General features: G+C 57.8%; 1 protein-coding gene across 1 annotated transcript in view; it reads right to left on the bottom strand.

The window, feature by feature from the left end:
• Positions 1–17,595, bottom strand: part of HAUS3 (HAUS augmin like complex subunit 3) — a 134,838-nt gene that overhangs the window by 1,418 nt on the left and 115,825 nt on the right. The window contains exons 20-25 of the mRNA XM_019658086.1: positions 16,404–16,486; positions 11,439–11,570; positions 8,793–8,903; positions 6,758–6,836; positions 2,160–2,227; positions 171–232 (exon numbers count right to left, since the gene is read on the bottom strand). Of these exons, the coding sequence (XP_019513631.1) occupies positions 171–232; positions 2,160–2,227; positions 6,758–6,836; positions 8,793–8,903; positions 11,439–11,570; positions 16,404–16,486 (535 nt within the window). The remainder of the gene's footprint in view (positions 1–170; positions 233–2,159; positions 2,228–6,757; positions 6,837–8,792; positions 8,904–11,438; positions 11,571–16,403; positions 16,487–17,595) is intronic.

Raw genomic sequence — 17,595 nt, 5'->3', positions numbered from 1 at the left:
CAGGGGACAACAGCCATCTGGAGCTCAGGTGCTGAGGGCAGGGCTGGGGTCACACCCTCCCTCCTGGCTCTCATGCCTTCAGGGAGCTGTGCTCTGTCTCCTCTCCCACCTGGCACCTGTGGGGGGTTGGGGGGAAGTGTGGCGGCCCAGTCCCCGCCCCTCCACCTCACCTGCAGCCGTAGGTCCAGCGCCCGCACGTGCTGTAAGGACTCCATGGTTCCTCTGACAAGAGCTAGGGAAAAGGGAGGAGCAGCTCAAGCCCAGGTAGAGTTGGGGCCATAAGACCAGCACCTCCCCCGCACGGTGCTCCATGGCTGGTTCTGTTCCCACTGGCCCCCTTCTGCAGCACAGGCATGAGGCCCCTTAACTGCTCCAACTGCGTCGTCGGGGGAGGAGGGCCTCTCACCAGTATCTAAGCTGATGGCCTCCCCCACCCCTGAAGGCACGGGTGGGGGCGGAGGGGCAGCTCCCCACCCAGCTCCCCATGAAGGTCCAAGCTGGCCCGCCCTGGGCCCTTGGTCACCATGGGGCAGTTGCACTCAGGCCCTGGGAAAGGAACTGCCCAGACTGGGAAGGGGTCAGCTGTTTCGGGGTTTCTCCGAGTTGGCTTGCCCCTTTAATGAACGAAGATTCATTCCACCCCACTCAGTTATCTGACATTTCAGTACAAAGATTTGGACAGAAGTATCCAAAACAGGCGCCGTGCTGCCTCTTTCTCTGTCCTCCGTGCCCCTGGGTTTCCTGGGGAACTGGTCCCTGGGGAGCTCTGTGGCCTCGGTTTCTTCTCTGCGCTGAGCAGAGGGCACTGGCAGTGCGGAGCGGGGGGTGGACAGCGTGGCCCCAGCCCCTCTGACCCTGGTGTGCACCTAGGGCCCCTGCAGAGGGACCTGGTCTCCCTGGGGAGCTGCAGGGTGTCCAGGTACTTCTTATGGGGCCCTCACCCTGCTGGGGCTACACTGGGTGTGCAGACAATGCCAGGTCCTCCGTGTGTCCCCTCCTTAGTGCTGGTGGGACAATGTGACTAAGTGAGTGACCCCAAGTAACCGCTGTGCAGAGGGGCAGTGGCTGCCAGCTGGGCTGGCTCTCAGCCCAGGGCTCTCAGCCGTGGGGGTGACCCCAAACTCTCCAGCCTCCATCCATGGCTGGAAGGGCAGGGCTCCTCCTGGTGCTGAGCTCAGCGCTGTCAGTCTGGTGTTTGTTCCAGAGGTGGCCGCAGGCGTGTTGTGGACACTCACCTTTTTCGGGGCGACCACAGGCCCGCCCGCCCCCTAGAGAACAGTCCAACTGTCCCTGGCTGCTGTCCCAGCACAGTGCCAGGACCCCACGCCCCACAGGAAGCCACCAGGAGCCTCTCCTCACTGCCCGTGGTGTCCTGGACTCCCTGCAGGATGGGCCCCCCTGCAGGATGGGACTCCTTGCAGGATAGGGCCCCCGGTAGGATGGGACCCCTGTAGGATGAGACCCCCAGTAGGATGGGTCCCCCTGCAGGATGGGCCCCTGTAGAATCAGGTGGTGGGGCCACAGGAGGGCTGAAGGCGTCACATGGGAGCTGGTCCCAAAGCTGGCATGCAGACCTAAGGCCCAGCCCTGCAGGCCCCCGAGCCCCGGCATGCTCCCCCACAGACCCTGCCAGGACAGCGAGGAGCACAGGGCCTGTGTGCTCCCGCTCACATCAGCGAGGCCAGAGTGGGAGTGGCCCCCCACCCCAAACTAGCAGTTGTATTTGGGGGAGGAAATTCTGGCTCTCTCTGAGGACTGGGGGGACAGGTGGTCCCCCGCTTCGAAGAGCCTAAGGACTGAGAGCTGGTGGTGACACCCCACACGGAGCGACCCAGGCTTGGAATCTGCACTGAGCCTGGGGCCTCAGCCATAGAATCCCCACACATCAGCCCCTCTGCTGGCTCCACAGCCCAGCCCCCCACCAGCCCGAGTGCTGCTCCCTCTTTCTGGCGCCCCTGGGGCCCATGAGGGCTGCTGGCCAGGGTGCAGCCCATCTGGGCCTTTCAGGGTCTCCAGACCAGGCTGGCCTCTGTGCCTGTCAGGGTCCACGTGACATGCAGGCAGCATGAGGCAAGGAAGGGGCCTGTGAGCCCCACGGGCAGACGCTCAGATGCTTAGCTGTCCATGAGATCAAAGCAGCCGGTTTCCTCAGGGCTCACCTGCAAATTCAGGGACCTGCGAATCTTCCACTTCAAACAGAAGCTCATCGTGAATTTGGGCGACCAACCTGGAAGACAGTGGCCGGGAAGGCAGTCAGAACATTGGGGGCGGAGGTAGGCGGGGGTCAGCTGGGGGCACGCGGGGCGCCTTGGAGGGGGCTGGCGCAGCCTCCAGGTTCTGACACAGGGTGACCGAGAGAGCATGGGGCTCAGTGCGGAGTTGAAGGACCCAGCCCAGGGCCTGCTGCCTGGGGTCACCCCACTGTCAGCAGGACAGTCAGGGAGGAGGGAGCACAGGTTACAAGCGACTGGTGAGCAGAGGCAGAGGGCCCAGAGTGAGGGGCCACCCCCCGCCACCGGGAACCTGGCGAGGGCACAGTGGGCTGAAAGTCCAAGCAGAAGAGGCCCCTGGATTGCTATGGGGGGGCAGGGGGTACATCGGGGCCTTGATGTGGATTGAGCGGGGGGAGATCCACTGACCATGGGTGTGGAGCTTGCTGTGAGGGGTGCAAATGAATCTGGAATGCAGGGCACCCTGGAGAAGCTGGGAGCACCCCCTTTTGAATACTAGCTTAGGGGAAGGTGACGGGAGGGAAAACCCCATAGACGGGCTGAGTGCTCATTGCAGTCCCCTCCACGGGGCGAGTCCCTGAACTGGGGCCGCCTGGCTTCGTGTCCCCGATAGCCCCAGCACACCCCACCCCCATCAGCAGCCCCTTCTCTAGGTCCCCTCAGGCACCCCTCGAGAGGGGAGGCGTGGACCCCTGCCCGCCCAGCAGGGAGAGGAAGGGAGATGGGGGGTGTAGGGGAGGGACCGGAAGCATGGTCCACATGACGGTGAGGCTCGGCCGGGAGGCGCAGCTCCTGAAGCCCCGTGCGGAGGTGGGCTGTGTTGGCACTCCCAGTACAAGACGCGCAGGACCTTAAGGCAGAGATCTGTACGGGTCCACCCTGGTTCGGTCAGGTCTTCCTCTTCTTTGTTGTTGGGTGGGGTGTGTCCCCAGCGACACCATTTCCCAGGCTTTGCCTCAGAGGGGCTGGCCCCTGAGGTGAACATCCTCCAGCTGCCAGGCAGGCTCTGTGGAGAGCTGAGTTGCCTGCGAGCCAGTACCCTTGTGAGCATCACCCCTTTCCCCTTTGCCTGTACGGTGTTGTGATGGCTGGAGCAACCACACCCATCATGGCAGCAGGAGGCAAAGGGCCCGGGAGCCAGAGGCACCTTGGTTCTGCTGCCCTGAACCTTTGAACTCAAGTCCCAAATGTGGTGCTCTGGACTTGTCATGTTGAGAAGACAGCCCGCCTCTTGGAGTCTGACCTCCTGGGTCACTGGTGGTGGGCGAACACCCCCGTGGGCGTGGGTCCTCAGGCGGGCACACAGCGCCCACAGCCTGGAGGGGGCTGCTGGCCACAGGCCCTGTGGCTACCCCCCAGGGGAGTGTGCCTGTACATCATGTGCAGCCTCTCGCCGCAGACTGTGGGCACTGCCCCTCAGAAGTCACACCAGGCTGGCAGCATTGGCACTGGCCTTCTTAAACTAACTTCGAGGCCTCTGGTGGGGTCCCCGGCTCCCGCGGGGCTTGGCTTTCAAATGGGCAGCAGCTTCAGAACAGGCACTCGTCACTTTTCCAGATCCAGAAGCAACGGTTCTCACAGTTCTTCAAACGACACTGTGAAATTCTGAGCGGCTGGTGTGGCAGCAGCCTCAGAATAGGGTTGAGGCGTTAGTTACTCACACATCACGCTCACAGCTCACTGCAACGTCGCTGTCTTCTAACTGGGAATCGGGGCACAGGAAAGCAGCAGGGGCCGATCTGAAGCAGGTGTCAGGTCCCACTGTTTGGGGGGCGGTGACTTCCTACCCCGTGTCCTGCACTGGGATCTGGGATGGGACACTGGGACAGCCTCACTTCAGTGCCTGTGTGTGGCCTGCGGGCAGCTCCCTCAGGGGGCCCTGCAGCCCCTCTGTCCCCTCCAGCTGCACGCTGTCCACCCTCAGGAGCGGCCAGAGCTGCTGACTCTCCGCCTACCGCCCTTTCGTCCAGGGAAGTCCAGGTCCTGCCACCCTCGCAGTGCGTCAGGGCCGTTCCTCACAGGTTGGCTGGTCCTGCTGCCTTCTCAGGGTCCTCTGCCCCTTTCTGAGGCCGAGAGAACAAATGCCCCGGCGCTGGGCAAGACCTGGCCCCAGGTGCCCTGAGTGCTGCTCCACTAGGCAGTGACCAGAGGCCGCCCAGACGGTGCGCAGCTGACCATCTGCCCCAAAGCCCCAGGGCAAAGGAGCAAGTCTTCCTGAGGCCGCCAGGGTGAGGGTCAGGGCCAGAGAAGGCTGCAGCTCGAGGCGGGCACGCGGCTGGTCCACCTCTGCATGGATGCAGGCTGAGCCTCAGTTTCCGCTCTCTTCACTCAGGTGTTGGAGCTGATAGTCTCCCAACTCCACGTTCTGACGCCTAGAAAGGCCTTTGCACAGGGGTTCACGCCGATACTGACAACTGAGCCCAAGACCAGTGAGTTCTTCAGGCGACAGCAGGGATCGGGGCCAAAGGCTCCCCTGGCTGTGGGGCACCTCGGGCGACTAGACGTGGATCTAGGGGTGCATCCCTTGCATTACCAGGGCCTCCCAGACACACATTTCACTCACGCTGCTTCAGGCAGGCTCAGCTCACACGTAGCCCACGTTTGCCCCTCTAGAAAGACCCACAGACTTTCTCCTGCTGCGGGAAGAACCAGTGGAGTTAAGGAAACAGAATGAAATGCCGCCATACTCCACACTCCAACAACACAATGCATTTTGTTCTGAAAGCATTTCCTAAAGAAAATAAATGGCTGATGATAGAACGGTGACCAGCTGAGCTGTTCAGTTCCTGGTGAGAACTGTTGATACTCCCCTCAGGACGCCAAATCCTTATATACCAACCAACTTTCTTTATCAACCCCACAAAATCCGAAAACAGACCAGACTTTTCTAGACGAGCAACATCACAGGTGCCAAACAACCTGCCAAGGTGGCGAGCCGGACAGGCTGCTCACACCTGTCCCCAGCTTCCCCACAGAAACAACGCAAGAGATTCAGGAGCCAGTCAGGAAACCGAGCGTGGCCTGGGTGCATGCGGCAGCCACCACGGCAGGAGAAGCTCAGGGAGAGGAAAGCGTTTTGCTTTCTGCTTTTGCCTCTCGCCTCCCCAAGTCCCTGCAGAAATCAGAGACCAGCACACGTACCAGCAGGGTGACTGGGATGCTGCCAGCCTGTGGGGGACTCAGGCATCAGACACCCCCACACCCGGGGCTGTGATGACAGCACAGGTATGGCCTCCGGCCCAGGCTGGAAGATGAACTGTGGACCAGAGAATGAAAAGGAGGTGGCCGACAGTAGTTCTGTGGGGCTTGGGGGCACTATTTTCCCCTCTCCTGGACAAGGACGCCACCATCCTGGGGTGGCCTGTGCCTGGTACATACTCTGTACAAAGATGCTGAAACTGCCAAAGGAACATAGGCTCAAAAGTCGAAATGAACAGTAGGAAATATTTGAAGAAATATAGGCAATGGCTTTTTAAAGAGAGATGAAAGGTTTCAGATAAGGAAAATATCATGCCTTCCAAATATAAAATAATATCAGAGGCCACAGGAAAGCTGTAAACTCAGATGGAAAAGGGTGGCCCCAGGCGGCAGGAGGACCCAGCTGGGCTCTGTGCTGGTGACATGCGCCCCAGGGAGATTTGGGGGAGTGGGCACGATGCCCCTCAGGGTGGGGGCCACTGGGTCCCCTTCACGTCCCATCCTCCAGGGAAGCTGCTGTTTGCCCACGAGGAGCTGCCCTGCCTAGCGGTGGGCATGCTGACCTGCCCGGGAGGTGGGGCCTCTCTGGTGGTGTACCTGGGGACCAAGGGGGGCAGGAGCCAGACCTTCTGGGTCTGACACGCTCACTTGTTTGGGGACTTAGGTGAGTACCACGGCCAGGACTCTGGGAGCCCGGATGGGTGGTTATGGGCTAGCAGAGGCTGGGTGACGGTTCCTTGTCACCCAGCTACCTGGACACTCAGGGAGACAGACCAGACAGAGCCGTGGCTGGGGGCAGTCGTGGTGGAGCCCCCACCTTCAAGGTGTGTCTGGGTGCTGGCTCTGGGGACACGGACAGCAGCAGCAGGATCGGAGATTCTGGCACACTGACTGGGGTGGGTGGCAGTGACAGGTGTGGGGGCAGCTGGGAGCCCCATGTCCTGTCTGAGGGGCTGTGGGGCTCACCCACCTCCAGGGTGGGGGTCAGACATGCTCAAGAGGAGGGGTCCGGGGAGACGCGCTGGTGCACTGGGTGAACCCTGAGACACCTCACGGCGCCCCAAAGTGAATGGCGTCACCGCATGCTGTCGTGAGCAGGCCCGTGGGCGCCTGGCCCAGCCTGGGGTGGGAGGAAAGGGCCCTCCCAGGCGTGCTGAGGAGCTCAGGCTCAAGGGGTCCCCTTTGCTGGGGGTGCTGATCTTGTCGGAATCATGACCCAGACTCACGGCCAGAAGCCGTCCACATAGCAGTGGGCTTCCCACCCGAGCCCTGGGAGAGGCCGGCGCACGCTGGGTGGGCCCGGGAAGGCTGGCCACTCAGTCACTGACCTGGCTGTGAGGGTGGCGGAAGTGGCCACTGCAGCGAAGATGTGGACCATGGCCATCTTACAGAGGTCGGCGGCCGAGCCTGTGGGGCACAGAAGATCCTGCTGCACAAACCATGTGCGGCCCAGGCCCCAGGAGGGCTGCCGGCACGTCGGCAGGCCAGCACGCATGCTGGGGCGTCTGCAGGGCCTCAGGCCGAGATCAGGCCGAGATCAGCGTGCGCCCCAGCTGGAGGCTCAATTAGAGAAGGACCACTACCAAGTGACCTCAGCTTGTTGGAACAAGGACTGAGGTTCCTGTTTTCCCACTGGCCACTGGCTGCGGGCCGTGTGGCTCCTGGAGGCTGCCCTGGGCCATGGTCGGGGCCGTGGGCCTGAGCCCCAGCACACAATTTGCTCTTTCATGACCAGCAGGAGGGCATCTCCCACTTAGACCCCTAATTTTTCTTTCCAGGGCCCACCTGATTAGGCCAGGCCCACCCAAGACGACCCCCGTTGATAGCTCAAAGTCAACTGATTAGGAACCTGCCGTGTATCTGCAAACCCTTCTTCTATGTAACATGACCTAATCCTGGGGTGATAGCTCGGCATATTCACAGGTCTTGCCCACACTTGGGGTACGCTGGGCGTGGACGTGGCCCCACCCAGCTCTCACCGCCCTTCGGCCGTGGTGGCCTTTCAATCTCGTTAAGCCTCAGCTTCCCAGTGTACAGAATGAGGCTGTGGTACAGCCTCCCAGGTTTGGTGGGGGTAAATTACACAGTCAGTCGCACACTGATTCATCCAACACCGTCAGGCACCTTGCGAGGTGCCGGCCAGCACAGGGTGCAGGTCTGTCTCAGTGCCAGTGCACAGTGGGTGTCTCAGTGGGCGGTCTGACCATGGGAAACAGACTAACGTTCAGGCTGCCATTCGTGGTCCCAGGGCAGTGCCCCCACAATCCTGACTTGCTTCTCCCCGCGAGCACGGCAGGAATGCGCGAATGGCAATCTGCCAGCTGTGTGGGGTCTTGGGGCCATGGGAGCTCTGAATGGTGGGAGATCAGGGTGTTTGCCACGTTAGGACAGTGCACAGTGTGGAGAAAAGGGGGAGGAGCTGGGCTGGACAGAGAACAGAGCGTGGTGAAGGGGGGACCCAGGAAGGTGGGGGGACCATGGCTGGTCTTGTCAGGGACGTGTCCACCCACGTGGAGGTACAGCTATGTTGTGGGCACTGGCTGCGGCTCATCCCAGCCCCCTGCTCCACATCTGCTGGGGTCCTGGCTACTTCCTGCTGCAGAGCAGCCCTCTGGGGACTGGCTGGGGCAGCAGGCACCCTGGGGCTGGAATCCTACCTCCAGGCTTTCTCTCTGGGCCCTGGGGCCTCGCTGCTCCATTTGTGACCTATGGAGTCACAGGTGGGGACAACAGCTGACTCCCAGCTACCCTGAGGCCTTATCAGGACATAGCACACGGTGTGTGGAGCCCATGATTATAGCTTTCTCTCACTCACCTCACCTCCACGCAGAGACCTGAGCTATTTGTGTGCTGTGGCTGAAAATGATTAAGGAGTTTTTATAACCAGAGGCAAACAATGTGGTGTCACCTCTAGCCCATCTCCTGCTGTGGGTGCTGCAAGTGATAGGGGCTGGAGATGCTGGGTGCTGGGTGCTGGGAGTGCTGGGGGCTGTGCGTACAGGGACCCCTGGGTTGAATGCCTTACTTGAACTCTTACACCTGCCAGGTGTGAGGAGACAGAGACCCTACAGAGGCCAAGCGTCAAGGGATGAGCTCCAGGCCTGGCCCCGGTGCTGGCTCGATAAAACTCCCAGGGCCTCAGTCTCCCTTTGCAGAAACAGAAACAGCACTGCTCCCGCCCATCATGGGGGAAATGTAATAATTATAGAGATGACCACGTGCTGAGCACCTGCCACCCTCAGGCGCTATTGCAGTAACTGCCAAGGAGGACGGGAACAGGAAATATCGTGAGGATAATCTGGTGGGTGTCACCCGGCCCTGCAGCTGCTGCCACCCCGAGAAGCAAAGGCCGCAGGCTCGTACCTTGCACCACGAAGTTCACTGCCTGCCGCTCCGCTTGTGCCCGGAGCTGCGGGTTCCACGCGTGGATCCTCGGCAGCGGTCTCCGCCTGCCCATGATGGACGCCACGTAGCCTGGGTCACAGGAAGGGAAAGCAGGTGAGAGGCACACGTCGCAGGCACTGTGGTGCCCTGGGGGGGGGGCACGGCCTCCCTCAGATTTGGGCAGGGGGCCAGTGGGGCATCCCTGCTGCAGCGGAGCCAGAGCCCTGCTGGTCGTCGCTAGGCCAGCAGGCTCTGTGGTGGGGACAAGGGCCACAGTAGGATGGCTTTTGCTTGGTCGGCGGCACATTTTTGCACTCCTTTCCTTACATGAATTCCAAAAATGGCACAGTCACTCCAGTGCCCCTGGCGTGGGAAGGAGTTCGGTGGAGGGACTGGAGCGGATGACGCAGCGGTCTCGGTTCACAGTAATTAAAATACTTTGCTTTTGCCAGTTTTGTGGAGGGTGTGAGCACATGAACACGTCATCACCGCAGGGCGCCTCCCAGCAGTGTCAGCATCGGGAGATGGCCCCCTCGGCCTGTTCCAGCCCGGGCAGGTGCGCCTGCGTCCCAGCACCCTTCGCTCCTGGCTCCCCGGCTGTTCACACAGCCTCCCTGGCATCTTACCTGCAGTTCTCCCTCCATCCCACCTGTAGTCACTAAGCTAGTGCCCGTCACCTCTAAGCTGCCCTGCTCCCCCGGGGCTGCCTGTGACCTCAGCCTCCCCTCCCAATCTCTTCTCACGCTGCTTGTTGCTGGACAGCGAAGCTCAGGTTCTTTCTGTGCTTGTGGAGCGCCAAGTGGGGCCTGGGCCCGCGCTGCTTCCTCCTGCCCATCCCAGCACCGCCGCTGGCTCTTCCTGGCCCTTCTGGTGGGCTTAGGCCCCACCTCCCCCTTCTCCAGGGCCTTGGCCACTGCTGGGGCCTCGGAGCCCTGTTTGTTTCTTTCACACCAGGTCCCATCTTTCTGACGCTGTCTGAACGTACCTGCTTATTCATGGGTTATCCCCTGGACTGCAGCTCCGGGGCAGCCAGGAGCCTGTGTCCCTGGCGTCAACTCAGTGCTGACACAAATGTTTGTGGGAGAATTCAGTGGTCCTCTGAGGATTGCTTTACGTGTCTGCCCAGACTGTAATTCCTGGGTCAAAGGGCTGCACGTCACATCTGGACACCGAGTGCCCCATGCCCCTGCAAGGTTATGGGTGGGAAAGGGGGGCTCTGGCTCTGGGTCTCGGCGGGACTTGGGTCTCAGCCCAGCACCACCTGCTGGCTGTGAAAAGGGGACAACCATGCTGCCTGCTTTTCAGAGTCCCAGTGAGCACCCCGTCACTTTATGGAAAGTCACTGAGTTGGGCCTGGCTGCAGAGTGCACCTGTGTTCTGACTGCTTTTCATTCTGCAGTGATCCTGGCTCCATAAACTCTCACCAACACTGGGTTCTATCCCTGTTTTAACATTTCAAAATGGATAGCATTTTATTTGTCTCAAGTGTGGGGCTCCTGGGCCCAGGGATGTCAGGGATTGTGGGGCTTCAGTGAGGACACAGTGGCTGCAGGCAGAGGCCAGGGCCGTGCAGGCCTCTGTGGGGGCTCCCCCTAACACCCCCACACCCCATCCCAGGCCCAGGGAGTCCGAGGCCGGCCCTGCACCGAGGCTGAGTGTGCCCAACTTGTGTCTGGACACACACTTGGGCCCAGGAGGAGCCTGTGGAGGGGCTGCCCTGAACTCATGGGTTTGTGCACAGGATCCAGAAACAAGTCGTTCAGCAGCCCCTGGGGCAGTCCAGGAGCGCCTGGATGCCGAGGGACAGGCTCGAGCCATTTAGGAAGGCTGGGCCTGGTGAGGCTGCTTCTCGGCTGATGCCAGCTTCACGCTGAGGTGTGGGCCGAATGCTGCTACCCCTGTGGACTGGCCATTGGGCCTCTCCGCTGTCCATTTCATGATTTCTGCTCTTACATGTATGTTCTTCCATTTTCTTTCTTTTCCAAATTTCTTACATCGACTATACACTATTTGTGTTCACAATTTCTTTTTTTCTTTTTAAAATATTCTTTTAAAATATTCCTTCACCTCTAAGTGAAGTGTCAACTCGGCCACATCCGCAGTTTTTCACATGACATACTTTTACTGTCATTTACTTCTAAAGTGTTTGTCATTTTATTGGGACTCCTTTTTTAACCTTAAATCTCTGAGAAGTGCAATACATTTCTAGGTAGGTAGGTAGATGGACGGCCACACATCCAGAGAGACGTGAAACTACCCTTTTATGCCCCTGTGGTACAGAACATGTTCTGTTTATTATTCTTTGAAATCTATGACCAAATGTGATGAAATTTTATAAACATACCATGTGCTTTTCATAAGAACATCCATTCCCCATTTTTAGGTGCAGGTTTTAGTTCTCTTTACATTTCTCATTTTCTAACCCAAGCTTGTTAATTTTCTTGCCTCAAGCAGAGCCTGGCTCTGGACCCTTGTCAGGTGGAGCCTTTGGGTCCCATTTACCCACCCAGGCTCCACCGTCAGCCCCGCCCACTGGAGGGGCACGGCCAAAGACCACCCAGCTGCTGCAGGGCAGGCCTGGGAGGGGGGAGGGACTGCCAATGGTTACGGCTGCCGCTGGCTTACCTGTCTGTTGACACTGGGCGATGGTCGCTTGAGCAAAGTCTTTGATTTTCCTGTACTTCTGCAAAAACCTCTCCAAAAAGTGGGCGGCTTCCGGAACAGTAACTCCAAGGCAAGCAGCCAGCCGTTCCTTCCCTATATGAACAGGAACGCCAAGCTCAGAGGCAGCCCTGACTCACACCCGTGGGGACAGAGAGCACGAGCCGCCAGGCAGGGGCCATGGCCATGAAGTGAGCCGGCAGAAGGGCTCTGGGAAGACTGGGTGGGGCAGGGTCCAGCTGGCACCGCTGGTCTCTTCTGATTGGTCAGGGTGGTAGCTTTAGCTTCACAACTGAGTGTAGGTACTGGTCAGCCTGGGCTGGGCCTGGGAACGTGATTATTCCGGCTGAGCGCCTGCGTGAGGCTGTGAATGAAGGTGTCGTCCCTGCTCCCGGCCCGTCCAGGCTGCGGGAAGCCGGGCGGCGGCAGAGAGAGAGGAGGAAAGCTCCACGGCCAGCCAGTTACAAACGGTAGCAAGGAGCGCCCATCGTGGGCATTATTCCTCTGAGACAAGGATGCAGGTGTTCTTGTGAAGCTTCTAGTAAGCTCTCTGGTCGGGACGGCACCCTCGGTTCCAGCACAGCTAGCTGGGTGCAGGTGCCGGGACCACGCGAGCCTGGGCCCGAGTCCAGCTCCATCACCATGGGAGGTTCTGCTTGGCCTTGGGGAAGCTACCTGACCTGCACCAAGCCTCATTTCTTGACCTGTGAGTTAGGAACGTCAGTTCTCACCCCAGGGGTGCTTAGGGGGACCCCATGAACTGAGGCAGGTAAGCTCCACGCCGCCTGGCTCCTACTTGGTACCCAATGTGGAGCCATTCTCACCCGTTTTCCTCCAGAAAGGATAAACAGAATGAGGAGCCCATGGGGACAGCTGTGGGTGCCTCACTGGACAGCACGACCATGGCCAGACCCCAGGCTCCAAGGGGCTACATCACTGGAGGGAACCCAGAGATAAGTGGCTGGAGCCCTGAATCCTGGGACAGCATGACCGGAACCAGGACTGGGCTTGCTGCCTCTGCACCAGGTCAAGTCTGGGGTCACACTAGAGAGTACCCCAAGGGGCCTTCAGACAACATGGCCTGAAGCCATAACCCGGAGGTGGCGCTACAAAGACCAAGAAGAGACCTGACAGGAATGGGACTGCTGCCTCTCAGAGCCAGTCCTCTCTCCAGCTGGGCCGCTCCTGGCCCTGGTTAGCTGATGCTGTCAGCGGTTCTGGACAGAGAGTGTTTATATCGTGGGAGAGTGAAGGGCAGACGTTTGCTACCATTGCTTGGCCAGGAAGAGTGGAAAAGGCTGGAGTGCCCTGTTCTTCACAGAGTTTCTCCCAGAAAGGAGAGCTTTTGGAGATCAGTCCTTCCTCTCAGCCTGACTTTTCATCTGGCTGGAAATGAAAGAACTCCAATTCCCCTTTTAGGACTGAATTAAGAGCATGTGATAGCTTCATGAATACATGGTACTGAAATAGTCCATCTGTGACTCTTTCTATGACATTCCAATCACTGCCCCTTGGCTATGGCTCTCTAATGGAAAATTCCATTGGCTTTCAGAAAGGACTCAGATGGTGACTAGACAGTTCAGGCAGGTCTGGCTGGGTGGGATCTTGAGTCTTCTCAGCCAAATCCTTTTTCACGTCTAATCTGCTATTAAGCTCAGTCAGTGAATTTTTTATTTCTGATATTGCGGTTTTCAGTTTTAGAATTTCCATTTGGTTCTTTTTATTTTCTGAGATTTCCTTTTTTGTTGTTCATTATAAGCATATTTTCCTTTACATCTTTGAGTATGGTTATAATAGTAGCTTTAAAATCCTTGTCTGCTAATTCCAACATCTGAGTCATCTAAGGGCCTGCTTCCTAGATGGCCTTTCCTCTTGAGTGTGGATCAAGTTATCATGCTTCTTCACATGTTTAGTGATTTTGGATTGTATCCTGGATACTGTGAATGATATACTGCAGACACTCTGGATTCTGTTTTGTTTTTCTTAGGAGTACTGATTTTTTTTTTTTTAAGATGAAAGTCAATTTGACTAAAGTTAAACTTCACTGGGCAGCAGCTGAAACCTTAGATCAGGTCTTTCAGCCTTAGCTGGGCTGTGTGAAGTCTGCCTGGTCATGCACAGCTTCGGGTCGGCCAGAGCTCATACTCAGAATTTGGTGCTCTCTTTCAGCTCCCTTCTTTCTGAGATTTCTCCTTTCACTTCCCAGATGCTCTGGTTGCTCCAAACTCTGCCCTCTGGTTCTTCAAGTAGTAACACTACGGGTTTCTATTGGCATTTTAGCCACTCACATCACTGATGGAGGCTTGCCTTCAGGTGAAGAGTCCAAAATGGGAAATTCTCCCTGTACCATTCCTTCCTTCCAAGTGTCCACCTACCTCCAATTTATCTGCTTTTGGTCGCTCTTCAGGGCCTTCAGTAGTTGTTTATTATATTTTTCCATAATTGATAGTTGGTATCTGTGAGAGGGTGGTCTGATGGCAGCTACTTAGCCATCCCCAGAAGTCACACCTTTCCTTCTCAGTGTATATGGCTGACATATTCACCCGACAGGCTCCGGCTTCACATACAAGCAGGACAGACACTGCAGACACATATTGATCAGCTGTCAGGCTGGCCGGGGACAAAGGAACAGCAGAAATGAAGGATTGGGGTGGGAACCTGTTGCCATCAGGGCTAAAAGCAGTCAAATTACCCTTTTCACCATCACGGCTAATGACTCACTGCTTATTTACAAAGTGGAGCTCTTTTCTGCTCCAGAAAGAAATCTAGTGACTACTCCAGAAAGTGCCAAACTGACAGAAGTGAAGACTGACTTGGGGTGCCTTGGGAGTAGTGGGGTGCTCACCCTGCTGTCCTCATGAAGTCTGCAGGTGCTCAGTACGTCACCTTCCATCCCTCTCTCCCAGTTGGATTGGAGGTGGTGGCCCCACTGTCCCACAATACTGCCCAGCCACTTGGTGGGGGGGTGCTGGCATGTCATGGAGCTGGAGGACCCAGACATGGCAGCAGATGCTAAAGAGGGCATAGGTGGTGCCAGGCACGGCTCCAACAACCCTACCTCCGTTAACTGAGCTGGTGACCAGGCACAGAGAGGTGGAGGGCCTTGTATAGGTCATGCAGCCAGGCGGGGACAGAGGCAGGACTCCGGCCAGGCTGCCTGGCCAGGGAAGCAGAAGCAATGTTCTGTTTGCAGAGAGAAAGCTAATTGTATGTCTGTCACATGTGACTGTGGAACAGGTTACAAGACACCCGAATCTAATATAATTGAATGCTGCCTTCCCCCCGGAGGCAGAGGCTTGGGAAGGTCGGGGAGCACAGTAGAGAGGAGGCTAGGAGGAGGCAACGGCCCGAGCCAGTCTGAGCAGCAGCCCAGTGTCACCCTGCTGTCACCCACTGCATTCAGTTCTTTAAGCCAAGTTCTTAAGTCTGTTTCCCCAAAACTGCAGGGTGAAAGGCTACCCAGTTCATTAACTTGTTCCGTGAGCATTATCTGTGCCTGCCCTGCTCCAAGCAGGGGGGTAGCTGGCAGAGGCTCCTGCTTCATGGTGGCAGGGGTGGGGAGTGGGGCGTGAGGAGATGAGCAGAGCCCGGTGCTCTGAATCAAGAAGTAGAGGAGAGTGTAGACAGTGCTGTGTGAGGGCCGGCGGGCTCCGGAGGGAGGTCCGAGGAGGTCTGAAAAGGGGCAACTGGCAGACAGGCTCTTCAGGGGCCTCTAGGATCCTGCCTCCTACCTGGTCTTCATGGCCTCGCGTGACTCCTGCCCTGGAGTGTGGGCGGACCTGGAACTCTGAAGGTGAAGGTGCGGAGAAGCAGGTGACTGCGATGCCTTCCGTGAGAGCGCAGCAGGGCTTGAGAGTCTCTCTCTCTCCCTTGCTGGCTCGGAGCCTCCATGCTGTAGGCTCTGCCCACGCTGGGAGACCCACATGGCAAGAACTGAGGGCTGCCTCTCTGAGCCGACAGCCAGCAAGAAACAGGCTTGCTGAGTGCATCCCTATTGAGCTTCCCTGAGACCAGAACCCTGCCGACACCCTGACTGCAGCCCCCAGGCCCCAGCCAAGCCACGCCTGGACTCCTGACCTACAGAAACTGAGATAACAAACATGTCACACAGTCATACTGAGAAGGGGACACTGCGAGGTGACGGTCCCAGCGAGGGCCAGCACATGCACAGCCCTGTGGTGGGAGCCAGCCGGCCGCTTCAGGGGGCGTTCCAGACTCATCGTCATCAGCAAGCGGCTTACGAGCCCGGAAGAGGCCCTCTGCAAGCACAGGGTGGCTCTCACAGATCATCGACTGCATTTGCCCACATATTCTTGCACCGGAAGCTTGTTCAGTTTTGCTGCCTTTTTTGTGTGAACACACGGTCCCCATGGCAGAGAGATGAATTCCCCAGTGTCTTTGCAGAAGCCCCACTGCTCAAAGCACAACTGATCCAAGGGACAAGGAGGTCCACGCAGCCTGTTCCTTAGGGAGGGGCTGGCCGGCCACAACCTCTCCTGACCTTGGCTGTCCTTTGCTCCCTTGAGGGGACATCAGGCCCCATTGACCCAGCATGACTAAGAGGCAGAAAGGAGTTTAAAAAGTCCAGAGAGCCATGGACAGAAAGTCAAAGGGAGAGGAGGGTGGGGGGAAGAGCAGGGGACACGTGTCCTTGAGCATCTCAAAGCACCGGGCACAACTCTGTGACTGCAGTGGGCCCTGCCACACCCCTCCCAGCTGGGTGACTTTGGTTGACCCTCACTTCTGTACCTCTGTTCTCTCACCTGAAAGGTTGGACTGAGCACTGAGTGAGCTAATGGCTGTGAATGGTCTGACTAGAGTCTGGTGCATGGCAAATGTCACCAGTGCTTGTGTAAATGACACACAGGGACTCACAAAATGGGCTGCACGGCCACATGAGCACACAGGCCATGACCAGAGCCCACCCACCTGCTCCATAGACCACTGCGTACACCACCTTCTTGGTCTGCTCTCTGTCTTTGTGCATCACACTTTCTGGGGGGACATCCTTCCTGTGAAGAGAGATGGCCCCCCGTCAGGCACACGGCAGCCTGTCTGCAGAGGGGCTGTGGGAATCCAGCCATGCACACCGCCCCACGGTCCTCCCTCTGCTGGGTCTGACAGGTCCAGGGTCGGGCTTGTCCACAGGAGGGACACAGTCCTATCTGCAGCATCCGTCCTGGCATGCACCCCCTGCACCTGATGTTACTGAGGAGACCAGAGCAGCCGCAAGCTGGCCAAATTGCAGAGTGGCCACAAACCAAAACCAAAAGTGCTTTCACCAAGGAGTGCCAGCCCAGCTGAGGAACGCCCGCTCCCAGAGCCTGGGCGCTGCAGCGGGTGGGTTGGCCCCGTCCCCGGCAGGACTGGGTGAACAGGCTCTGCCTCAGCTCCCACAGATGGAGGGCGGGCAGGTGAGCCCCGTCAACTCCCCTGAGACCAACCACCCTTGCTCCCCACCTAGTTCCCTCTATTTTGGAAGTCCCGCAGGTGCTCCAAACCTGCTCAGGAAAGACACTGCTGATCAACTTATTAAGGCTGCGAGTCCCTGCTTCCTCCCAGGGCCACCCACGGCGCAGCACAGGATGCCTTGGCTCAGACGGATGGGTCTCAGGACAGACATTGCAGGTAGGGGAGGAGGGGGGAGGCATTCTGGAGCAGGGAACCCCTCAACCAAACCACACGGGGGACCTCCCCTCAGCGTGCGCATGGAGCTGGGAAGTTGTCTGAAGAAGGAGCAGGGAACTCACCCAAGACCTGCTTCTTCCCAGGGCCACAGACAAGATCCAGCAACGTAACCAACAAACAGGCATCACGGACATGAATCAAACGACACGCTGTTACCAGAGAAAATGCCTTCTTCTCAAGCACATAATGCCTATTCACAATAACCCATCATACCTCGGGGCATGCAGAAAACATAAAAAAGCTACACAAAGTAGAAGTATTAAAATAACATTGTTCACAGTGCAAGGAAGCTAGATATTAAAAACAAAAACAGCCCCTCTACCTATAGATGAAACAAAAACACTTCCATCAGACAGCTTTTGGGTCAAGAGAAATACCAACAGGATTATATAATTTCTAATGAAAACACTGTACGTTAGGACCAATGGATTTT

The sequence above is a fragment of the Hipposideros armiger genome, unplaced genomic scaffold (genome assembly GCF_001890085.2).
Source record: "Hipposideros armiger isolate ML-2016 unplaced genomic scaffold, ASM189008v1 scaffold_282, whole genome shotgun sequence".
NCBI classification, from domain to species: Eukaryota; Metazoa; Chordata; class Mammalia; order Chiroptera; family Hipposideridae; genus Hipposideros; species Hipposideros armiger.
The sequence above is the reverse complement of the archived record's forward strand: the minus strand, read 5'-3'. Positions and strand labels throughout refer to the sequence as shown.